At 34.1% G+C, this 24,265-nt stretch overlaps 1 protein-coding gene, 1 long non-coding RNA gene and 1 pseudogene across 2 annotated transcripts; 1 reads left to right on the top strand and 2 right to left on the bottom strand.

Annotated features, from left to right (window-relative positions):
• The first annotated feature begins 16,789 nt into the window (after positions 1-16,789).
• On the top strand, positions 16,790-17,741 carry LOC112101108. Its single transcript, XR_002907173.1, has 2 exons — positions 16,790-17,115; positions 17,253-17,741. It is a non-coding gene; the product is annotated as an uncharacterized LOC112101108 (long non-coding RNA).
• A 1,389-nt stretch (positions 17,742-19,130) lies between these two features.
• LOC18051791 lies at positions 19,131-22,061 on the bottom strand (annotated as a pseudogene).
• Positions 22,062-23,802: 1,741 nt separating this feature from the next.
• Positions 23,803-24,219, bottom strand: LOC18051790. Its single transcript, XM_006446589.2, has one exon. The coding sequence runs from the start codon at positions 24,217-24,219 to the stop codon at positions 23,803-23,805; it is 417 nt and encodes a 138-aa protein (XP_006446652.1).
• Between the last annotated feature and the right edge of the window lie 46 nt (positions 24,220-24,265).

Here is a 24,265-nt window from a genome sequence, read left to right as displayed (position 1 = left end):
AAATTTATGTTTTGGAAACTTTAATGTCTCTTTTATATCTAATAATCATGTATTTACACTAGTGACTTACATTGTATGTGTTACAACACGAACGCTTAGATGTACAAGAAAGTGCATAACAAAAACTTATATGCATGCAACATGACAAAAAAAAAATAGAGTACAAGTACGATTTTCTTTAAGAATGGTTTAACAATTGGAAGGAAAATTTTATGATAATAAAGGCATTTTTGTCTTTTGAAAATAATAACTTTGGTCAAAGGAATGGAGACTCAAGACAAAAACTAAAAAAGGATCTTTAGTAATTTTTTAAACTTTTTTTCCCTCTCTTTTTTTTTAATTTGTAATTTTTACCAAGTTGCACCAAGGATTCACTCCCCAATTGTATAGATTTTTTTTTCATATGTTTATTGAGTAAATTTCTTTTTGTTGGAATAGATTTTTGGTCTTTACGCACTTCTATTATGTATGACATGTTATAATCCAAAACATAAAATATAGAAAAAAATAATTAAATAATCTCAATTCATGGCTTTCCTTAAAAAAAAAAAATACATTAACCATAATCCTAATCCTCATTGGGCTTTTTGTTCATGTCCTTCCATAAACTTGTCATTGTTAATGGACTAGGGCAAATTGGACTTTTAAATTTATTATTAGTCCAATTTTAATTTTGAAAGAAAATAAAAAAATAATTTTTTATTTAAATAAAAATTTTGGACCAAAAATAAATTTAATGTGTTAAACTTTATCTATAAATTTTAATCCATTAAGCCAAATTTTAATTAAACCTAAAATTAGAATTTATTAAGCTCAAAACTGTTTTTGGACTTAAATGTATAAAAATAAAATTTATCTGCCTAAACGATAAAACTATAAACTATAGAGAATTCAACAATAAAATTGAAACCCTAAAATTCATCTTTTTGTTCCCCACCGCCATCATTTTAATTATCAATGGCAACTATAAAAGGCTGATGCTACAATACCTGCATGTATTAGATATATGCAGGTTTTATGGCTGCTGGATTCATTGTTTTGAATCCAACGGCCATAAATGAATTTAAACAATAAATAAAAAAAAATTAGAAAACCTGAAACCTATAAAATCGGTCTCAACAACATCAAACCCCCTTTAAAAAAAAAACTCCACACATCAAACCCAGGCATATATATTTGTTGGGGCAAAAAAAACAAAAGGCTTTCACCTCACGCGGGAAATCAATTTCTTTTTCCCTCCCTCCTCACTCATGGCTCACGGCTCCCTCTCCCTCTCCTTCTCCCTCTTTACTCACCCTCACGGCTCCCTCTCCCTCTCATTCATCATTCACTCTCTCGCATACACTCCCTCACGAGACGCCTCATCAGGGTCACCAACGGCGACACTATCCAGTGACGACACACGGCGGTTGATCTCCATTGGCGGCAAGGATCTGCAGTTTCAGATTCACAACCCACTCAGCTCTCGTCAGCCCATTATGAGTCGTTGTCAGGCCATCTCCACAGTCCACCTATGGTAATGAGACATGGGTATCATGGGTTTTGTTTGGTATCATTATAATTGTTGATTGAGTGTTTTATTTGATATGCTAAAAAGATTCATTCGCCTCTCATATTTACAAATTACAACTTTTACCATGTAAGTTTATTAGTGCATATTGTTGGGTTATGTAATAATTTACATGGATTTAGAATTCGTGGAGAGAGTTTGATGACATTATCAATGTGTATTGACAGGGGACATAATTTTTAGTGTACACAGTATAATGGTTAAGCGTAAGACCAATGTCGCAGATGACATTAATATTCAGTCTGAGAAGCTGGAGGATCCTCCGAGGCCGGGCAAGCATTCGTACATATACTACTTGTAATAAACAAATTCATTGTTGAATTTTATTCTTGACATTCTGTAGTCATTTCAATTTAACAGTGCAATAATTTTAATTGACATATAAGGAACTGATATTTGATAATTGACATATAAGGAACTGATATTTGATAATTGACATATAAGGAACTGATATTTGATGTTATTTTTCTATCTACAGTAAAATAGAATCCCAAAAGTTAAAGGAGGAAGGTGTAAAGGTGGATGAAACGGTTTGTAGACAACTTTTCTATGCTGCAGCCCACTAACTAATAGTTTCGTTGATGATTGGCCAATGAATTTTTTTTTTTTAGTGTAGGTTAAGGGGCATATACATGACAAATGGTTAAAACTCAGCACAAAAGATAAAGCCGAATTCATTAACAGTTATAATGAAAATGCTGAAATGAACTTGAGATTGCCCAGTGGATTGTTAAGTGAACCGATTCCAACAGTGGAGAACAATTCTGATAAGGGTAATCACCTATCTCGATGAAGTGTTTTGCGGTTCTCCAACATTGTTTCTTCGTTATCTATTGAACAACAAGATACTGTGAGAGAAATTGGTTTCGGAAGCTTGTTAGGTTTAAAATGTGGCAACTTAGTCAAGATTTATATAGATTGTTAGTTAAGCAATGTAACGTAGATAAGCGGTCGATAACAATCCATGGAATGGAATACAAGCTTACTCCGGAAGCTTTTACAAGCGTGATGGGTGTTGATGACGGAGGAACACCGATTGTGCTTGGTGGTGAAGATAGTAAAATTACTGACTTACGAGCCAAGTATTGCTTAAGAAAGAAAGGCATCCCAATAGGTAGTTTAGTTGACAAATTAAAGACAAATAGTTATGCAGATGAGGATTTCTGTATTTTAATTAGTCTATTTGCGATTGGAACTATTTTGTGTCCAACTACAGCTACATACATCATCACAACCCATCATACATTTATACTTTAAAAGACGTGAGTAACATTCGCGGTAAAAATTGGGCCAACTGGTCTTTCAACTTTTTATGGGAAGAAGTTTCAAAGTTCAATGAAAATAAAATTTCTTCGTTGAACGGATGTGTTATATTTTTAATGGTACGATTTATTTTGTAATTTGTATTCTCGTTAGTTAAACGCTTATGGCATTATCGATCATTATTTTCGTATTAACCAATTTGTTGTTGTTTACAGTTGTTCTACATGTCATCAACTAAGTTTCAGCTTTCTTATGTTGCCGAGAATGGATGTCCTCTTAGTGCATGGACTGATAGTGAAATAAAAAGATTCTTCAAATGGCGACAAAAGTATGGTGACTTTGATAGCAATGCGGTTTGTTCCCTTCCATTATTGAATAGTGTTTTGTAGTTATGTTATTAAATTGAATAGATTATTTATGGATATTTTTAGTTAATGCAGGTTCTGATGCGAGAAATCAGTTGCGGCACATCAGGTGCTCAAAGTGAAAGACAAATTGACGATGATGACGCTGCAAGGCAGCATCCATTTCATGCTATATTAGCAGTAATGGATAGAATAGAAGAATATGTGAGAAGAAATAATGATTTACTACAAAAAATGGGCTTGAAAATGGTATATTTTCGTAAAGAATAAGCGAATGTCGCTGATGATAGTCAATCACCTCCTACATATACTGGTGTTGAGGCAACTGATGGTCTAATCTTTTCCTCTCCGAATATGGAGATGCACCCGCATATCCCTGCAGTTGTCACTCTTTCAGATCTAGTATGGGAAAAGCGTACACCCATCGAAGTTAAAGAACGAAAAACTGTGTACCCCAGCACATCCACTGATGAAGAGGTTGTCCTAAAAGAAAAGTTAGCATGAGTATTGCAAGACGCGATGAAGCCTAAATTGGTGCCGAAACTTGAAGATGAGGTATACATAGAGTAATAATTTGTTAATTGTTGTCTAAACTATATATGATTTAGTCTAAGGGAAATTATCATTTGTATACCCTTAGTTTACCCCATTTTCAAAAAGACTATAACACTTTGAGAATGTATCAATCGTCCACTCAAAGTTGACAAAATGTATCAACTGACCACCAAACCGTTAGTTGCCGTTTAAATATGATGATGTTAGAAGGGTAATTTGGTCTTTTCATATGATACAAGTGATAATTCAAGGGTAAACAAGTGATAAAAAGAGAAATTAAGGGTATACAAGTGATAAAAAGAGAAATTAAGGATATACAAGTGATAATTTTCAAGGGTAAAATCGTCAATTCACTGTAATTCCGTTAACTTTCAAACAACAACTAACGGTTTGGTGGTCAGCTGATACATTTTGTCAACTAAGGGTGGACGATTGATACACCCTCAAAGTGTTGTAGTATTTTTTATAACAGAGCAAATATAGGGTATACAAATGATAATTTCCTTTAGTCTAATCTTTCTTCTTTCTTTGTCTTAAATAAATATGTAGTCTTCCGCGCAACAAGTGAAGAAATGTCAACAACCGTAAGATTTTAATCCATTGTCTTGAAGCCCTCCTCGGCCATACAGAAATCGAAAGTTGGGCTGGTACCAGTTTTTCCTATATGATCAAGTCTCACGTGGTGTAAAGCCAAAATATTGAGCGAGCCCTTTTTTCGTGAGTGAGCTAGTGACCTTCGATCAATTGAAGATACTTCAGTATGGATTTGACAAAAGCGCTAGCCTAGAGTAACAATGCCTTCATGCACGCTCATCAAGTTGTTTTCATTTTATATATTGTCATAGTTATTTGTTTTTGTTAATATATCATGTGCGTTACGTACAGTGAAATAATTGTGCAATCAAGTAATGAGGATATCACTCGGCGAGGCTTGTTATCACTTTTGCCCGATGCATCACTTGACGAGGAGGTTTGTTCATAATTTGACTTTAATGATGAAATTGTAGTTAATAAAACCAATTATAATTGTTCTTGTGTTTAGATTATTTGCATGATGAGTGATTGCCTTACACGACGTGAGTCATGCAAAAGGCACGTGCAACCAATCAACTGGTTCTTACCTACAAGATATGCAGTTATTGATCCGTTCCTGTCTTTTTTTTTCATATCCTTTTTCTCATCATTAATTACGGTAATTTCAGTTGTATTTTATATGAATTTGATGAGATAAATATGTAGCAATTTACTACAATGCCAAATGCACATTTAGATGGTTTCAAGGCTGCCTCCCAATATCTCAAACGTTACATGTATGACATGTACCTGTACTTATGCCATCAGGTAGCGTGTGTGTTTAATTAAATGGTTATTCGTTATTATCGATATTATATATCGTTAAAGTGACCCCAAGTTGTTCTTGAATAGATCTTTGTTCCCATGCATGATGGTGGCAACTATTGGTTTATGTTGTTAGTTAAAATTACAGACAAACAAGTAGAGATCTGGAATCCACTACCGGATGCACGATGAACACGAGATCGAGAAATTCAAGTGAATAATATTATAAGTCCAACCAATTTTTGCTAAAAAAGATGAGTTTAGTTTTCTGTGTATTGTGTTATTAATATATGTGATGTATTTTTGCACTTGAAAATAGTTACACTCATTGGATGCTATACTTCATAGTGTCATGGATGCTACATATTCAGTAGTTTGGAGTTTCTTATCATTTGTAGTGACCCATGGGGAAAGAGTTCCTCAGCAACCTAACGGTTTTGATTGTGGAGTTTACGTCATCAAATTTATGGATACTCTTGGAATTATTACCAACAAATCGTATGTGGTATGCTCTCTTATTCGCCTTATGTGGTTTCTTAGTTGATTTTACTACTGTTATTGGGCCATTGACATGATGAAAGTGCATGATTATTTATGCAGTATGACTTACAGAATGTTCGAGCGTAACTTGCGTTACAACTTATAGACTCTCCGTTCAACGAACAACGCGATCAATTATTGGCATTGGCTAATGCACACTACAGTAACACTACAACTTACATAAATGAATCGAAGCTGGCATCAACAGTGAAGCCTCGTAATGTGTCCACCAGAAAAGGTCATAAGAATAGTTGCACAAAACGTCATTTCAGGCGGAAGGGCTGAGATTGTTGTGAATATGGATTATGATAATTTTTTGCTGACTTCATTCAAAACTATAAACTTTTGCTAAATTTATCTTGTAACTGGAGTTGACATATGAGTCATGTAAATTATTTTGATGATTCGAAGCCGTAGAGGAATTTATGGGGCAATTATGATTTTTTTCTTCGTCAACCGGTTGTCTTAATTAATGCTTGTTCAAAGGAGGATACTTGTTGTAAATGTTGCTATTATCACTAAGTACGCAAAATATATTATTACATTGTCATTGTTCACTTCTTACATGATAATATAACTCAACGATGTCCAAAAAGTTCGTTTTGTCCCCTCGATTAAGATCCAAAAAGTGCATCATTAGCGGTCATCCCCCATCCTCCAAGTATGTGTACCGTCCTCAACTATGCATAATGTAAATCCGAGTTAGTAAAACAACCTTAGAAAGTTAGTCAAGCAAATTCATATATCATGGGAAATCATTTACAAGTTATTATGAGGCCACCAATTATAGTATGTGCTTGCATCGGTTTCATAGTTTATGTCAAATGTGTTACTATTGTCATAATGGCCGTCAATTCCTTCTGAGATTTCATGCCTCCAAGGACAAGTTGCCTCGAACATAAATGTTGGGGAACTTGGTGAGCCTGATTCCATCGAAACAATCGGTGTTAACACATTATAAGAGTAAGCCCTTAGCTGATCATCAGTCGAAACACAACCAATACCGCCAACGTTGTAATGAAGGTCATTGGGCTACATGTCTTTTGGCGGATATAGCGGGCAAGTTCGTTTAGTATGGCCAGGTTGAAAACACTTACTGCATTTGTGATTTTTAGCTTCATCGTATTTAACGGTTTTAAAGCAACATTTACTGTTAACCGTAACCAGGTCTTTCAACTTCATACCTGCTGGAAGTACACAATTCTTTGCTTGTTTAGTTGATTCATCATCGGCAACCATCTGTTCAAAGCGAAGCGTCAGCCGTTGAATCTCGTCTAACGCTATCATAAAACTTTGTTCATTCTTTGCGGCGAAAATACAAAGACAAAGATTAGTACATGCTGCTGAAAGTGAGCCAAACTTTATTGTTTTTAACACTTCCTTATCGAGGTGTGACACTGCAGCGGTCTTTTTCATTACTTTACTCACCTTCGCTGATTTGGTCTAATGACCAAGAATTAATGCTGGTGGTATGCGAACTAGTTGCTCGAACTTCATAACATGAAATATATGCATACATGGAATACCTGTTGATTCTATCATCTTACATGAACAAGTAATTGGAACTTCTTTATTATAAAATACCATTGTCCATTTTTGTTCCGGATGCTGAAATTTCGTTAAAGTATAGATATTTGAATTAGTTGTCTTTGTACACTCGAGCATAACCAGCGTGGCTTCTCCGAGGATCTCCGTCCGAACCTACTTCAATACATTCCTTGTATATATTTTGGACGCATGTTTTTCAATGCTTTGCAAATGTGTTGTAAGAACATGGGTTGTGTGGTTTGTGTCATACTCATCTTGGACTTCTTTGTGCCTTATGCAATACATTGCACGGTGAATTTGTCTAATGAAACCATATAGTTTTAGCTTATGCTCAATAAAGAGACGCAAGTAAAAATTCAAGCTCTCACACCTTTGTGTAGTCCGTATTCCGGCAAAAAAAGTTCCTTTCAAATAAGCCTCTGCCCATTTTCCATGTTTTGCATACATTTTTTCCACCCAAGTATTTTGTTCTAGTCCCAGATCATAGACAACAAAGAACCAATCTCGTTCAAACTCCTCCATGGACATAAGATTCAACATTAACTACCGAAACTTCGACATGAACTCATTTCTCTTTATATTTGCTTGTGCATTCCGTTCAAGATGCCAGCAGTAGAGTCGATGTACACATCCAGACATAACAGTTTTAATCGCCTTCGACATAGCTTTATCACCATCTATTATGACACTCATGGGTTTTTTTTTTGTTTCATTGCCGATAAGAAAATTTGTAGCAGCCACACATATGATTCAATAGTTTCATCAATCAGTATCGCAAATCCAAAAACAGTAGTTCTTTTATGATGATTTACACCAATGAATGCAACAAAAAGTTTGTTATATGCATTTTTCTTGTACGTTGCATCAAATTCTAAAATATCTTTAAATTGTTTATAGTCGTACCGAGCAACAGTGTCGGTCCAGAACAAGTTTCGCAGTCAATTTTCCTCATCAAGTGTATGCTCGAAGTACACTCTAGCATCATAATCAACCCTTGTAGATAAGTACATAATGATAGCCTCTGTGTTGATGTCAATAATTTGCGCACGGTAATCTACGTCTATTCTATTCCGCATGTCCTTACCCATATAACCAACATGATGGAACCCTCCTACTTGATTAGACTTGTAATTCATGAACTAGCACACTTTCACCCCCAACTTGTCGCAATGCCTTTGCGTGAGCCAAATCAGCTTCGTTAACATGCTGTGCGAACAAAGAAATTGTGTCTCGTGCGATTCAACCAAGCAATGAGTGTGCTCAAAAATGAATTTAGGTACCACGTACTTCCCTTTCAACTTCTCGTAGTTCATGCAAAGTTCCGCCTTGCACCCGTTACGAGTAATGCCCTTTGGTTCCTTAACTCTGTCAGTTTTCTCCATCTATTTTTTTAACCTGTATCCTTACCCTAACTAAACCCATCGCCGACTTACTACTTCACCACTTTTGCCGTCACGACGGAGTTCATCTTTTCTCATAGAGAATCCCACCGACTTAGCATAATTCTTATACCATGTGTGGGCATCATTGATAGTATCAAAACATGATCTGACACCCACTTTTATTAGTTCACTTTTTTTAGGCAAACTGTAGGTCGTATGATCAAATGATAATGTACTAGATATGTCCTCAAAATATTCATTACTTTCGCCAGTTTGTGGTGGTAATGACGTACCTGCACTTGCACAAATTTCCGTCCCATTATCATTTGATGGGTTATCTTAGTCTCCACTTGTTGCCTGTTCCGATGACTTGTTATTATTGAGGTCTAACACCCATGCAGAAATGCTTTCCACGTCTGAAGATGTTGTCATGGTCTCTGGTTATCTTGTCTTAATATTCTAGCATTTCAAGACCATCAAAAGGACCTAGTTGAGGACTTAAAAGAGTATTGCGTAGGTTATGCTTATTTGACATTCAATGTCTTCATTAAATAATGGGTTTGGTTAGTGCTTGGGTTGGTGGATACATCCTTTAAACGGCTAGTCTATTACCTACAACAGGCTAGCCAGTTTCGCATTTGTGCTCTCTGGACATTAAACGGCTAGCCTCTTAAACTCATGCGGCCAGCCTTTTTTGCTTGTAAACCCCTTTCACTTGCTACTTCACCAATTTTTCAATCTTCGGTAAATGTTTGCTGAAATTGAACCCATATATCCCTTTTAAACATCATTATCTTCCATCTAATCAGTATATTCCTCTTCAAATCGCTAAAAAATCATAATGTCAAGTTCAAGGCCACGTAGAGCGAAAGACAAAAAGAAAGAGGCGATTCCACTACCAAATGGACACGAAAGGATGGAGGCCCTATAGAACAACCTGATTTTGAATCAAAACACTTCCCAGACAAGCGTTTGGCCACCCGTTTTCGCTAAAGATTCATGACCCGTAAGGTACTTGATACATTCTATATTCTGCTTGATTGGCTTCGTAGTCTTAGTATTAGCAATGGAAATTTGTTGCAATTGTTGGAGGAAGTTGGTTGGATTAATGCCTTTACGATTTATGAGAATGTGTATCCCGACTTGGTGAAAATATTTTACTCGAATATGAATACTTCTGCGGAGAAAGAGAATCGAGTAATCACCAACGTTGGAGGAGTTTTGATTAAATTTGATGATACAGAGTTGAATTCTATCCTACGAACCTTCGAATATGGGTTAGAAATATATTCTGCTAGGAAAGTTCCTACGATTGATAACTTTGTTCATGTTGATGCCGTTAGAAACATTTGTAGGCGCATTAATCTTTCTTATGAGGTCTGTACAATCTATTTCCATGCTCAATGTCTATGCCTCCAATCCGGTATTTTATATTGTATAATTCAGAATATTGTCCTTCCTAGTGTTGTGTCAATTTTAATGTACTCGCAAGCGCACGAATCTATTGTAGTATAGACTAATGGTGACGAGTGTCGATCCCACGAGGAGGTGGATTTTAATTATATATAGAATTAATTTTGTAAATGGGTGGTTGGATTTATGGTGGAAATGATTTGGAATATACTAAAACTTAAATTAAAATGGTGAGAATAAATTCTAAAATTGGAATTGAAATGGCGAGAATAAATTGAAGAGAATTCTATTGAAATGACGTACTTGGGTATCTGGATCCGTATCAACATGCATCATGGGCTAAATAATCCTTATTAATGCCAATTAAATCATGAGGGGGGAATCCACACCTCATGAACCACGCTCTAATCAATATGGTGCTAAGGGCTTATCGTGCCAAATAATAATAACCTTGTACTAGAGGGCCGGTGAAACCAAGGCGGTACTAGACAAGATTAGTATTATTTATCGACGAGAAGTCAAAACATCCACAAAAACTAGAGGGGAAGAGAAAATAAATTTACCAAATAAAGCCCATGACACATGTTGAGACTTCACCTTCAACCCAAGCTTGAAAGAAAATTAGCCACTCATAATTGAACTAGGGGCAAAATGGGAATTTATTAAAATACGAAGAAAATACAAGATGGAGAGGGAATTACAGAAAACAGAGTCCAAAAATTGATTCAGAGATATCAAATTAGGGGGGGGAGGCCCCCTTTTTATAGATACATGGAGTAAATCATAGCCATCAAATTAAAAACAGTTTGGACGCTCAGGATTGCGCCACGTCATCAGTCAACAGTCCACGGTTTGACCACGCGGATGAACAGTAACACGGTTTGACTCGGATGAACAGTAATGCGGTTTGACTCGGATGAACAGTAACGCGGTTTGGTTGAAAATAATTCTGTGTGATGCATGTACCGTACGCGAGATTTTTCATCCACTGATATGCTGCCACGTCACCATCAATAGTACATAAGAATTTTAGCCCAACAAGATCGTGACACCTCATCAGTCAATGCCACATCATCAGTCAATGCCACGTCATCGATCCGTCTATGTGAACAGTGTTGTGAACAGTAACGTAGTTAGTACCGTACACGTGAATAGTACCGTACATATGAATAGTGCTATTTTTCCTTTTATGCTCCTCCTAAGGTTTTCGACTGTCCTGAGTTCAAAAGTGATGTCCGTTTCGCCGTCTGATCTCTCCTTTATTGTGAAATGACTATAATGCCTCTAAAATACATAAAATACTTAATTAAAATAAAACACATGTAATTAAATCACAAGAATGTTAAATACATAAAAGTAAGGGTTGTTAGTAAGACTTGAAATGTAAAATGACGGTTTTCTCCTTTATAAATATGCATTTTCTAACACTCAACACCTAGGTCGGGGCACTTAGATGATGTTACCCACATGGATGTTGTTTTGATTGATTCTATCCTCAGGCATCGTCTGGTTAGCCTCGGATACACTATTATACGCACCATGCTTTCCATACCTAACTTAATCAGTCATGCTCTTCCATATGGAAATTTCATCACGCATATCCTTAAATACTTTAGAGTACCCATAAACGAACCGTCTTATAAACCATGTAGGAGTATAGGAGATAAGGCCGTGTATGCCTTAAGATTTGAGAGGCGTAATGGAGCATGGGTGAAGTATATTAAAGCTAAGTACACAATGTTTCCTCCGAGTGATGATCGTCCTTTGAATTCTGTGGTTCCTGTTGATCAGCTGCCTGATTTTTCACTTCATTTCCGGGTCAACGTAGACGTGAAGACCCTCCTTCTTGTGAACCTGATCATAATGCTTCTGCATCTAATGTACCACCTACATACACACATGACTCTGGCAAAGTTACTCTTCAACAACTTATGGACGAGGTAAAGACACTTTCTGTACAGCAGACCAGCTTCCAGCAGCACGTTCTGGAAGAGCACCAGCTTCTCTCACAACAGCATCAGTAACTCCTCCACGGACAACGCCTCATGTTTGAGCACTTTGGCATTCCTTATCTGTTTCCACCTCCACCACCATCATCCCCGCCGCCTCAGTAGTTTTCATTTCTTTTTGCCATTATATGTTCAGAAGTTTGTTTTACATGTTCGGAAGTTTATTTTACAAGTTCGGATGGTTGTTTTATAAGTTCGGAAGTTTATTTTGTATGTTCGGATGGTTGTTTTATAAGTTCAGAAGTTTATTTTGTTTGTTCGGATGGTTGTTTTATAAGTTCAGAAGTTTGTTTTACATGTTTGGAAGTTTGTTTTACAAATTCATAAGTTTATTTTATATGTTCAAAAGTTTGTTTTGTATGTTCGAATGGTTGTTTTATAAGTTCAAAAGTTATGCCAACAGCAGCAGCAACTGATGTCCCTAAAACTGGCAGCTTACTCCAGCAGCTGCATCTTGCTGCAAATGGAATAAACTGCAGCTACTGGAATGCTTTGCAGCAGCTGCACATGCTGCCTGCTTTTGTCAGCAATAGCAGCATCTTCGGCTGAGGTTATTTCTTTAAAATTGAGTCCTCGTTCACTTCTGACAAACATTATTTGAAACCCGTTTGCATGCTATTTAATTGGTTCATCATAACCTAAAACACAATATTTGTTAATCAAAGTTGGATTTTGGTTTCCATGGCAGGTGGTGAAACTTCTCGGGAGAAGTAAAGGAAACTAAAGGAACATTAAATCATTAACTTTAAACATGAGATCATTAATTTGCACCATGAAAATCATGCAATTTTTTTACCAATTAACATGAAAACATAACCATTAACTTGATACATAGACCACTAAACATGAAACTAAAGGAACATGAAACTAAGGGCAATAGACATGAAACATGTCATCATTAACTTGAAGTTTATGGCAATAAACATGAAACATTAGATCATTAACTTGCAACCATGAAAATAATTAAATTAATAAACTTGAAACTTAGGACAATAAACACGAAACATGAGATCATTAACTTGCAACCTTGCAAATTATTTAATTAATGGACCAATAATCATGAAATCATGACCATTAACTTGATACCTAAACCATTAACTTGAAACCAATGAACTTGAAACTTAGGGCAATAAACGTAAAACTTGAGATCATTAACTTGCAACCATAAAAATGATTAAATTAATAAACTTGAAACTTAGAGCAATGAACATGAAACTTCTGATCATTAACTTGCAACCTTTAAAATTATTTAATTAATGAACCAATAAATATGAAATCATGACCATTAACTTGATATCGAAACCAATAAACTTGAAACCAGTGAACTTAAAACTTAAGGCAATAAATGTGAAATATGAAATCATTAACTTGCAACCATGAAAATAATTAAATTAATAAAATTGAAACTTAGGGCAATAAACACGAAACGTGAGATCATTAACTTGCAACCTTGTAAATTATTTAATTAATTGACCAATAAACATGAAATCATAACAATTAACTTGATACATAAATCATTAAACTTGAAACCAATGAACTTGAAACCTGGGGCAATAAACGTGAAATATGAGATCATTAACTTGCAACCATGAAAATGATTAAATTAATAAACTTGAAACTTATGGCAATGAACATGAAACTTCTGATCATTAACTTGCAACCTTCAAAATTATTTAATTAATGGACCAATAAACATGAAATCATGACCATTAACTTGATACCGAAATCAATAAACTTGAAACTAGTGAACTTAAAACTTAAGGCAATAAACGTGAAACATGAGATCATTAACTTGCAACCATAAAAATGATTAAATTAATAAACTTGAAACTTAGGGCAATAAACATGAAATTTCTGATCATTAACTTACAACCTTCAAAATTATTTAATTAATGGACCAATAAACATGAAATTATGACCATTAACTTGATACCAAAACCAATAAACTTGAAACCAGTGAACTTGAAACTTAAGGCAATAAACGTGAAATATGATATCATTAACTTGCAACCATGAAAATAATTAAATTAATAAACTTGAAACTTAGGGCAATAAACACGAAACGTGAGATCATTAACTTGCAACCTCGCAAATTATTTAATTAGTAGATCAATAAACATGAAATCATGACCATTAACTTGATACATAAATCATTAAACTTGAAACCAATGAACTTGAAACCTGGGGCAATAAACGTGAAACATGAATAAACGTGAAATATGAGATCATTAACTTGCAACCATGAAAATGATTAAATTAATAAACTTGAAACTTAGGGCAATGAACATGAAACTTCTGATCATTAACTTACAACCTTCAAAATTATTTAATTAATTGACCAATAAATATGAAATTATGACCATTAACTTGATACCAAAACCAATAAACTTGAAACCAGTGAACTTGAAACTTAAGGCAATAAACGTGAAATATGAAATCATTAACTTGCAACCATGAAAATAATTAAATTAATAAACTTGAAACTTAGGGCAATAAACACGAAACGTGAGATCATTAACTTGCAACCTTGTAAATTATTTAATTAATTGACCAATAAACATGAAATCATGACAATTAACTTGATACATAAATCATTAAACTTGAAACCAATGAACTTGAAACCTGGGGCAATAAACGTGAAACATGAATAAACGTGAAATATGAGATCATTAACTTGCAACCATGAAAATGATTAAATTAATAAAATTGAAACTTATGGCAATGAACATGAAACTTCTGATCATTAACTTGCAACCTTTAAAATTATTTAATTAATGGACCAATAAACATGAAATCATGACCATTAACTTGATACCGAAACCAATAAACTTGAAACTAGTGAACTTAAAACTTAAGGCAATAAACGTGAAACATGAGATCATTAACTTGCAACCATAAAAATGATTAAATTAATAAACTTGAAACTTAGGGCAATAAACACGAAACGTGAGATCATTAACTTGCAACCTCGCAAATTATTTAATTAGTGGATCAATAAACATGAAATCATGACTATTAACTTGATACCTAAACCATTAAACTTGAAACCAATGAACTTGAAACCTAGGGCAATAAACGTGAAACATGAATAAACGTGAAACATGAGATCATTAACTTGCAACCATGAAAATGATTAAATTAATAAACTTGAAACTTATGGCAATGAACATGAAACTTCTGATCATTAACTTGCAACCTTCAAAATTATTTAATTAATGGACCAATAAACATGAAATCATGACCATTAATTTGATACCGAAACCAATAAACTTCAAACTAGTGAACTTAAAACTTAAGGTAATAAACGTGAAATATGAGATCATTAACTTGCAACCATAAAAATGATTAAATTAATAAACTTGAAACTTAGGGCAATGAACATGAAACTTCTGATCATTAACTTACAACCTTCAAAATTATTTAATTAATTGACCAATAAATATGAAATTATGACCATTAACTTGATACCAAAACCAATAAACTTGAAACCAGTGAACTTGAAACTTAAGGCAATAAACGTGAAATATGAGATCATTAACTTGCAACCATGAAAATAATTAAATTAATAAACTTGAAACTTAGGGCAATAAACACGAAACGTGAGATCATTAACTTGCAACCTCGCAAATTATTTAATTAGTGGATCAATAAACATGAAATCATGACCATTAACTTGATACCTAAACCATTAAACTTGAAACCAATGAACTTGAAACCTAGGGCAATAAACGTGAAACATGAATAAACGTGAAATATGAGATCATTAACTTGCAACCATGAAAATGATTAAATTAATAAACTTGAAACTTATGGCAATGAACATGAAACTTCTGATCATTAACTTGCAACCTTCAAAATTATTTAATTAATGGACCAATAAACATGAAATCATGACCATTAACGTGATACCTAAATCAATAAACTTGAAACCAGTGATCTTAAAACTTAAGGTAATAAACCTGAAATATGAGATTATTAACTTGCAACCATGAAAATGATTAAATTAATAAACTTGAAACTTAGGGTAATGAACATGAAACATCTGATCATTAACTTGCAATCTAAAAAATTATGTAATTAATGGACCAATAAACATAAAATCATGACTATTAACTGGATACCTAAACCATTGGATTTGAAACTTAAGGCAATAAACGTGAAACATGAGATCATTAACTTGCAACCATGAAAATCATTTAATTAATTGACCAATAAACGTAAAACCATAACCATTAACTTGATACCCGAACCATTAAACGTGAAACGGAGGGCAATAAACATGAAACATGTTATCATTAACTTGCAACCATGAAAATCATTAAATTAATGGACCAATAAATATGAAATCATGTTTATTAAGTTAATACATTGACCATTAAGCTTGAAACTGAAGGAAATTAAAACTTAGAACAATAAACATGAAACATGAGATTATTACTCGCAACCATGAAAATAATGAAATTAATGAACCAATAAATATGAAATGAATACCATTAACTTAATACCTATACCATTAAACTTGAAACTCCTTTTTTATTATTATAAAAATAATTTTTTTTGTTATGTCCTTTAATATTAAAATAATAATTATTTTATTATTATTTTATTTTTATAATTAAATATTATTATATTTATTATCATTTAATTTATTTAAGGGGCAACCGGTTGCAAAATCCGGTTGCTCCCAGTTATTTTTTTTTTTTTTGTTTTTGGTGTTTGGCTGCCAAGTGCTCTGCTTATTTCCTGTTTTTTTATTGCTTGCATGTATCACATACATGCATGTTATGTAGCCATGCCCACTATAAAAAGGAGAGCCTCTGCTTCAACCCTAGACCATTTCTTTCTTCATATTCAATTCCCGCCGCCATCATTTTAATTATCAATCGCAACTATAAAAAGGAGAGTCCTGCTTCAACCCTAGAACATTTCTTTCTTCATCTTCAATTCCATAACCATAAGGATAGCTTGGTGCAGACCGCAGATAAAGATGAGAGAGAGAGAGAGGAGAGAAATTTCCTCTCTCTTTCTCTCTACCCACCGACTCTCTCGTCGCTTCGTCTTTTTTTTTCTCTCTTCTTTATCTGTGGGTGGCATTTTTCTTCGATAAATGGCCCCCTCATCACTCTGTTAAGGTAAAATTATTATAATTCCTTTTCTATTTTTGATGTATCTAGAGATCCTGGTTAAGTTAATATTTTGTTTGGTTTAATTAATATTTTAAGGTAATAATTATGGATATATTCTGATGTCTGTTTCTTTGGTTCAACAGATCCGCGGCAAGGAAGGGATTCCACCAAGCCAGCAGAGGTTCCTCTTTACTGGCAAACAACTTGACGATGGTCGCACGCTTGCAGACTACAATATCAAGTAGTGAACCTTTCATTTGGTCCTCCGTCTCAAGGGTGGCATGCAGATTTTTGTGAAAACCCTAACCGGCAAAACATAAACTTGGAGATCGATAGCTCTGACACAATCGACAATGTCAAGGCTAAGATCCAGGACAAAGGAGCGGATTCCGCCGGACCAGCAGAGTCATTATTATTTTTTTTTTTTTTGAAGAGCTTTGAAGTTTCTTTTGGCTTACGTGAGGTTTGACCGTGAGAATGTATCTGCATCTGGACGGTATAAGAATGTATCTGTATCTGGACGGTATAAGAATGTATAAGAATGTATCTGTTTGGTTTCAGTGAAATTATAATAATACCCTTCATTATGTGAGTATGGTTCACCTTCCTCGCAACAGTTGTACCACACCTTAGTTATTGTTTTTTTGTGATTGGGTAAAACTAAAGATTTCAAACCCTAAATTAAAAATTTAAAAGTGTTTTATAATTACAGTAAACACATTCAAGAAGTAATTAATTAACATTCATAATTTTGGACGTCTGAAATTATTTTAAAAGTGTTTTATTTCCAAGAACATCTAATCCGTCCAGGAAATTCTAAATTTGAAGACAGAATCTCAAAAATTCATATCTTTTATTTTACATGCTCAAGAATCGCGATTCCAGTTTTTAAAGATAGAGGAAAGATCGAAATTTCATTATAAAATCCTCACATGGCATATAATGCGCATGAATTCACCCAAACTGTTGCATGTTTCAACTTCTGCAATTCTCGAAAACAGTTTTGAGATCTGCAGAAGCCGCATGGTATGATTTTTAATAATTTAACCATAATGAATAAAAATTACGAAATTAAACATGCAATCATACGAGACATAGATCTGTTGATACAAAAATCGCCATAATTTTTAAATATGTGTAACCTTATGGAAAAATTTTCAGAAGTGAGAACTGCTGCTGAAAATCGCAATTTTAGAGAACCAGTAACCCAACTTTGAAAAATCATAACAATTTGCATACATAAGAGGATTTCAGCACAAAACCTATCAGTGGAAAGCTTAGGATGTCTAGTTTCATGATTTGTAAAATGTATTCATGCGATTCTAAATAAAGAAAACGATTTGAAGCAAAGAATTACAGACTGTTCATACCATCACAGCATTACAAACACATATATATTACCCAAATCATACTACCAAGTAATTAAAGGTAAACAATTAATAAAAATAAATCATATAAGTCAAAGAAATACTTAATCCCTAAGGGCAAACACCACGCAAAGAAGTTATAAAACTTTCTTTTCCTTCTCCAAAGACTTATGTTTTATTTTTTTTTTTTTTTTTTTGAGGGTTTGTAGCGGTGTGGGAACTAAAAGACAGCTTTCTCTTTAAAAGATGGCTTCCTCTTAAATACTTTTGACAGTAATAAATACTTTTAAAAAATAGAAAGTAAGAAAACATGAGTTTTAAGAAAATTCTTTTTTCTAATAAAAGCTAATAACCTACGTAGGTGCCCCTAATTTTTTATAAATTCATTTGCAGATTCACAAATAAAACTGGAAGTTATGAGGTTCAAGGTTAGTAAGATCCAAGGATTCCGAGGGAGTTCATATAAATCTCTACACTGTCCTCCAAACTATATTTTTCTTCAACTTGAACAAGGTAGAAACACTCAAGAAGCAAGATAAACACCAGCTAAGTATAAAAAGAAGAGTACAAGGTGAAGATGCCAAAGAAAAGAGATCTAAAACATGTAGGCATAAAACAATAAATGCAACAAAATACAGAGAAAAAGACGGAGAATTAACATCAAACAATTTTTCACCAATTTTGCACATGGACATATTAATCAGTGTTATCATTTTACAAGATTATCACTTGTCTACAATATATACATCTATACAGACTTGCTCAAAGAATGACCACATGAAGATGCCGCGAATATCACTTGTTAGCAAGAAGTCCATCAGCATCCCCAAGCAGGCAAGACTTCACCAGGTATAGTCATTGGTAGATTTGCATCAATGCTAGAGTACTCCTCAGTTATTATAAACTTTAAATTTCTGTGATAAGACACACAAAATTGAATATTCCTCCAAAATCAGCACACACCTACAATCAAGGACCTAAAATTTGTCATTTGCTTTTTACTATCTTTATTTTCCTTCTCCAAGTTACAAACTTGGTGTGCAAAGATATTCACACTCATAGAGGACTAGTTATAACTCCATCCTTCGTAAACAACTTCGCGGTAAAGAATAGGGCAATTCAGCTAATGGTAGTTTTGAAATGGTCAGCCTCATTTGCTTTCATAGAAATAAAGATAATCCACTAGGATAAATGTTCTTTGAAGATATCCATGCTACTCATTATAAATTAGTGCTAAGCAAGAATACCAGCTAAACACTTAAATGCATCCGATGCTTAAACAACAAAAGCTATGACTCAAACTGTATCAATTTGATAGAAATATAACAAACAAGGAACCTGGATTGTGGAAGAAGTATAATTGTTGCTCACCTTCTTTAATCGTTCTTCTATAGAACTCAATGCACGGGACTTTTCAACTTTAGAAAGATAGAAATCTCGCTCCCTCTTTGCAGCAGAAAGTTCTAAGGCTAGTCTCTGCTCTCGAACGGCATTCTTGTACGCTGCAGTGAGAAAATTTCAAGTTCGACATGTGATATAGACTGCCGAACATCTGAAGGACATAAAAGAAAAACACTTCACATGCTCTTACCAATTTCTGCAGTAAGATCGTCCCATTTGAATTTACTTAGATACTTGATATTCCAAAGATCATAATAAAATGAGGACCTTTTCTTTCCACCTAAACATCAATAGCAAGTTAATGTACTGAAGAAGAACTTAACCATTTGACTTAGTCACAAACGAAAGAATACAAGAAATAATGTGGGAAATACACAAGCTCAAACAAACAAATCCTCGAAAAAATTAAAGTATGAAACAAGACGTGCAGCTTAACCGGGTAAAAGGGAAAGGAACAAAATGCAGAGAAGCAGGAAAACATAGTGCGAAAAATAAAAACTTAAAACAAATCAATTTTGCTGTTTCTCAAAAAAAAAAAAAAAGGCGCTAATTTCTGATTTATTTTTTAAAAACAAGCAAAAAATCAACACCTATCAGATTTCGTGTTATTTTGGAATCATAAAAGTTGAAACTACAAGAATAATTCCAGCTAATGTATCCATACCAATTTGTTCACCATTTAGCATATTAGCAACCCTCTTTGCAACACCTTTCTTGGTGAACTCAACCCACCTACACCATATAAAAAGGACAGTCATACGAATATGAGCAGGTAACAATAACTTAATGCATCTTTATAAAGCCTACGCAAAAACTAAAGAAATAATTCAACGACAAATTCCGGCTACTGGAGGGAAATAAAAGACCATTAAACTCTATAAATTCTTTGACATCAAGCTGCAGCAGTTGCACGCATTGGTTAAAGCAAATTAATCCAATAACACATACCCTTCTGAAAATCCTTGATCTTGAAACCCACCATCTCGCTTACGATTTTCTCATTTACGAAGTACTCTGGATGAAGGATCTGTAACATGAAATAGATCACCTTCAGTTAATTAGCCACATGACTCAACTCATGATACCAGAATTGAAATAACAACAAGACCTTCAGGGGCAAGATAAATTCGTTGTATTTCTCCATACTGAGAGAGGATCTGACGCAGCTTCACAGGATCCATATGGGGAGGAATCCGACTCAAGTAGCAAATCCCACACCGATCAGCTTTAGCAGCTTCCTCTAATAAGCGCTGCTTCTTTTTACTTTTACTATGCTTTGACTTCTTCTTTTTTTTAATTTAATTCCTCCTGCTTCCCTTCCTCCATTAAATTCACCTCTTTTTCTTTCCCAATCACGTCAGCTTCCCCTATTTCCGCAACATTAGATTTTAGATTATTTTCTACTCGACTTGCTTCGTCTTCTTCATCGGTCTTCCCAGAGTGATCTCAACCAAAAAATTTTCCTTTTTCTTCCTCTGTTTCCTCTCACTCCTATCACATGATTTTGGATTGCCCTCCTCACCCATTCTGTTTATTGAATTAATAGACTTACTGAGACTTTAAAGCATACAAAGATACATGTAATTATATTACTAATCGAAAAAAAAAAATTATTAATCTACTCAAAGTTTGTTTTAGGATTAAGGATTTAAAGAAAGCAACAGAGGAGAAAAGGCACAACAAGAATGAATCTTACAAAATTGAAGATTTGAGAAATAAATAAAACTCTATAAACGAACACATTCACAGAAGTTATTTTACTTTCTAATATCTGCCACTAGTGCATATATAGGAAGCTAAGAATTAAGCGACAGCAGAAACAGGGTTCCCTTTTTCTTAAAATTATTTCAATCATGTTAAAAATGTGGCAACGATGAATACTTCTTTTATGACAGCCGTGAATCAACGGCGGTGCGAACAAAAAGCAGACAGCAGCAGTGATGAGTGGAGACGAGCCACGCGAGCGAGGCGAGCGAGCAGCAGGAACACGAACTGGCTCGCACAGCGACTGGCAATGGTGGTTTCGTTTTTTTAAACCTTTTTTTTCTTTTTGGATTTGTAATTTTTACCAAGTTGCACCAGCGATTCACTCCCCAGTTGTATAGATTTTTTTTTTTTTTTTAAATATGTTTATTGAGTAAATTTCTTTTTGTTGGAGTAGATTTTTGGTCTGTACTCCCTTGCACATCCATTGGTCTAACAAAATTTCTTTTTCTATAATATCAATACCGTAGTGTAATAATCACAAAAATTAAATCGAAATTTTCTGGAAGATATTCATTATAAGATTAAGAATATCAACTAAATTCAATTTGTACATCCATAAGAAAGGCTAGACAAGACAACCATTAAGTAGGTGACTTTCATTTTTTCTCTGCTAAATTTGTTGAGAAAAATCTTCTTTATGTTTATAGAAGATAATACAACCAGTCAATAATGATATTGCAATTTCATTTAATATAACTACCAATTTACCTGACAAATTATCAATATAATTCATTAATAATTATTTCATTTTATTTTGTTAGTTAATTTTGAACTAGTGAAAAGTTAGTCGCACTTATTTTGTGGTATCATACGTAAGTCATGGGGCATGATATGAGAACACGTTTCATGTTTGCTATATTTTGTAGATTAGTAATCCTAAACTAATTAAGTTGTATTTAAAGTCTAATGTTATTCAATACAGAGTGTCTTGATTGAGTAATTACTTAACAACTTGATAATTGTATTTAGGAGTTTATTAATTTTTTTAAATAATCAATATTTTATTTCAAAAGTTTAGATTTCCTTCAATTAACCACATTTATCATCTTTATTTTTTTCTGCTTGATTTGGCGTCTCGTCACAAATATTTGTGTTGAAATCACATATGAAATTATTGTGCTCGACTTAGTAAATTAATAAGGGTTTAACTTCCACTAAAAAAGTTTAGATTTCCCTCAATTAACCACATTCATCATCTTTATTTTTTCTACTTCATTTGGCATCTCGTCACAAATATTTGTGTTGAAATCACATATGAAATTATTGGGCCCAACTTAGTAAATTAATAAGGGTTTAACTTCTACTAAAAAAGTCAACACATGGGTCAAGGGCACATACAAAGTGTGACAAGATAAGAAAAAGATGAAAGAGATAAATCTTGAATCAACTTGAAAGCATATATATATATATATATAAAAGATTCCGTTACGTTATGTTAATCGTAATGTACATCCACTTCTTATAATAGGATCCGTTATTATTGCTGTGTGTGGCGTACGTTACGATTAACGTAACATAGCACCGACCACATATATATATATATATATGACTAGTGACTAGAGAGTAGTGAGGAGCGACCACGCCTTGAGTAGTTCTACTGTAGTTGTCCCTTCCCTGTAATTAATTAATTGAGGCTGAAAGTGAAGAGCCGTCAAGCTCATGATTCGTCCACCTATCTGTATTGACACCTACAATGCGTAACATTAATAACTTTGCATGTGTCGCGTGACTGCATGCATGACAAAGCTTTATTATTAATTTTGACAGTCATTACTGGGTTAGTTGAGAAATCACGTCCCCCTTGCATAATGATTACGAGATGTCTATGCTTTCGCCGCTCAAGTTGGCCGCCTCAGACATTTCCCCATTACATACAGTACATTCTGGTTGACAAAGAAACAGCCCTTTTCACTAAAAGGAAAGATAAAATGTCATTGAAATGATTCTCAATCCAATGAAACATGATCATTCTTTAAATGATGGCTGTGTAAATATATCTCTTCAGATATGTAGATTTGAATTCATACTCTCGTTAGATCCTAAGTTGCAATTTATAATTAACCAAGAACTTTACTTTTCAAATTATTGAAATAAGCAACATAAAAATACATGAAAAAAGCACATTAATTTTTGTTAAAAGCAGACTAGAAAGAGTTAGCTAGTCAGTTCTCGGAAGAGAGTAGCTTAAAGGCAAGCCATGGAGATTAAGCTCTTTGGCTTGACAAGAGTACTTTTGAATGGACTTCATTGAAGCGGGATTAATCTGCAAAAACAGATAATTCCCAGCAAAAAGATCGCCAAAATGAGCCTGACTTTCCTTGAACCTCTTCATAACTTTTGCACATGACAGTCTAACAGCAGTCACCACCCTGAACTTTTTCCTCAAAACCAACCTCCTCAACCTTGGAACTTTGAGCCTGAATCTTCTCTTTATGTTCAGTCTTCCGATCTTGAACCAGCTTCTTGATTTAACGACATTCACTCTTCGTCTGTAATCATGATCATCAACATCAGCTTCCAATAACCCACCTTCATGTATCAACCTTTGGTAAGGAAACTTGGCAGCTGAGGCCATCTCAGGAAGGTGTAAACAAAACAACCCAGATGAGTTTTGTGAAAAG

The sequence above is a fragment of the Citrus clementina genome, unplaced genomic scaffold (genome assembly GCF_000493195.1).
Source record: "Citrus clementina cultivar Clemenules unplaced genomic scaffold, Citrus_clementina_v1.0 scaffold_2, whole genome shotgun sequence".
NCBI lineage: Eukaryota > Viridiplantae > Streptophyta > Magnoliopsida > Sapindales > Rutaceae > Citrus > Citrus x clementina.
This window is presented reverse-complemented; position numbering and strand designations above follow the sequence as displayed.

Excerpts from the sequence above, each read along its gene's own strand:
- LOC18051790 (XM_006446589.2), bottom strand. The coding sequence starts at position 24,219 with ATGGCCTCAGCTGCCAAGTTTCCTTACCAAAGGTTGATACATGAAGGT.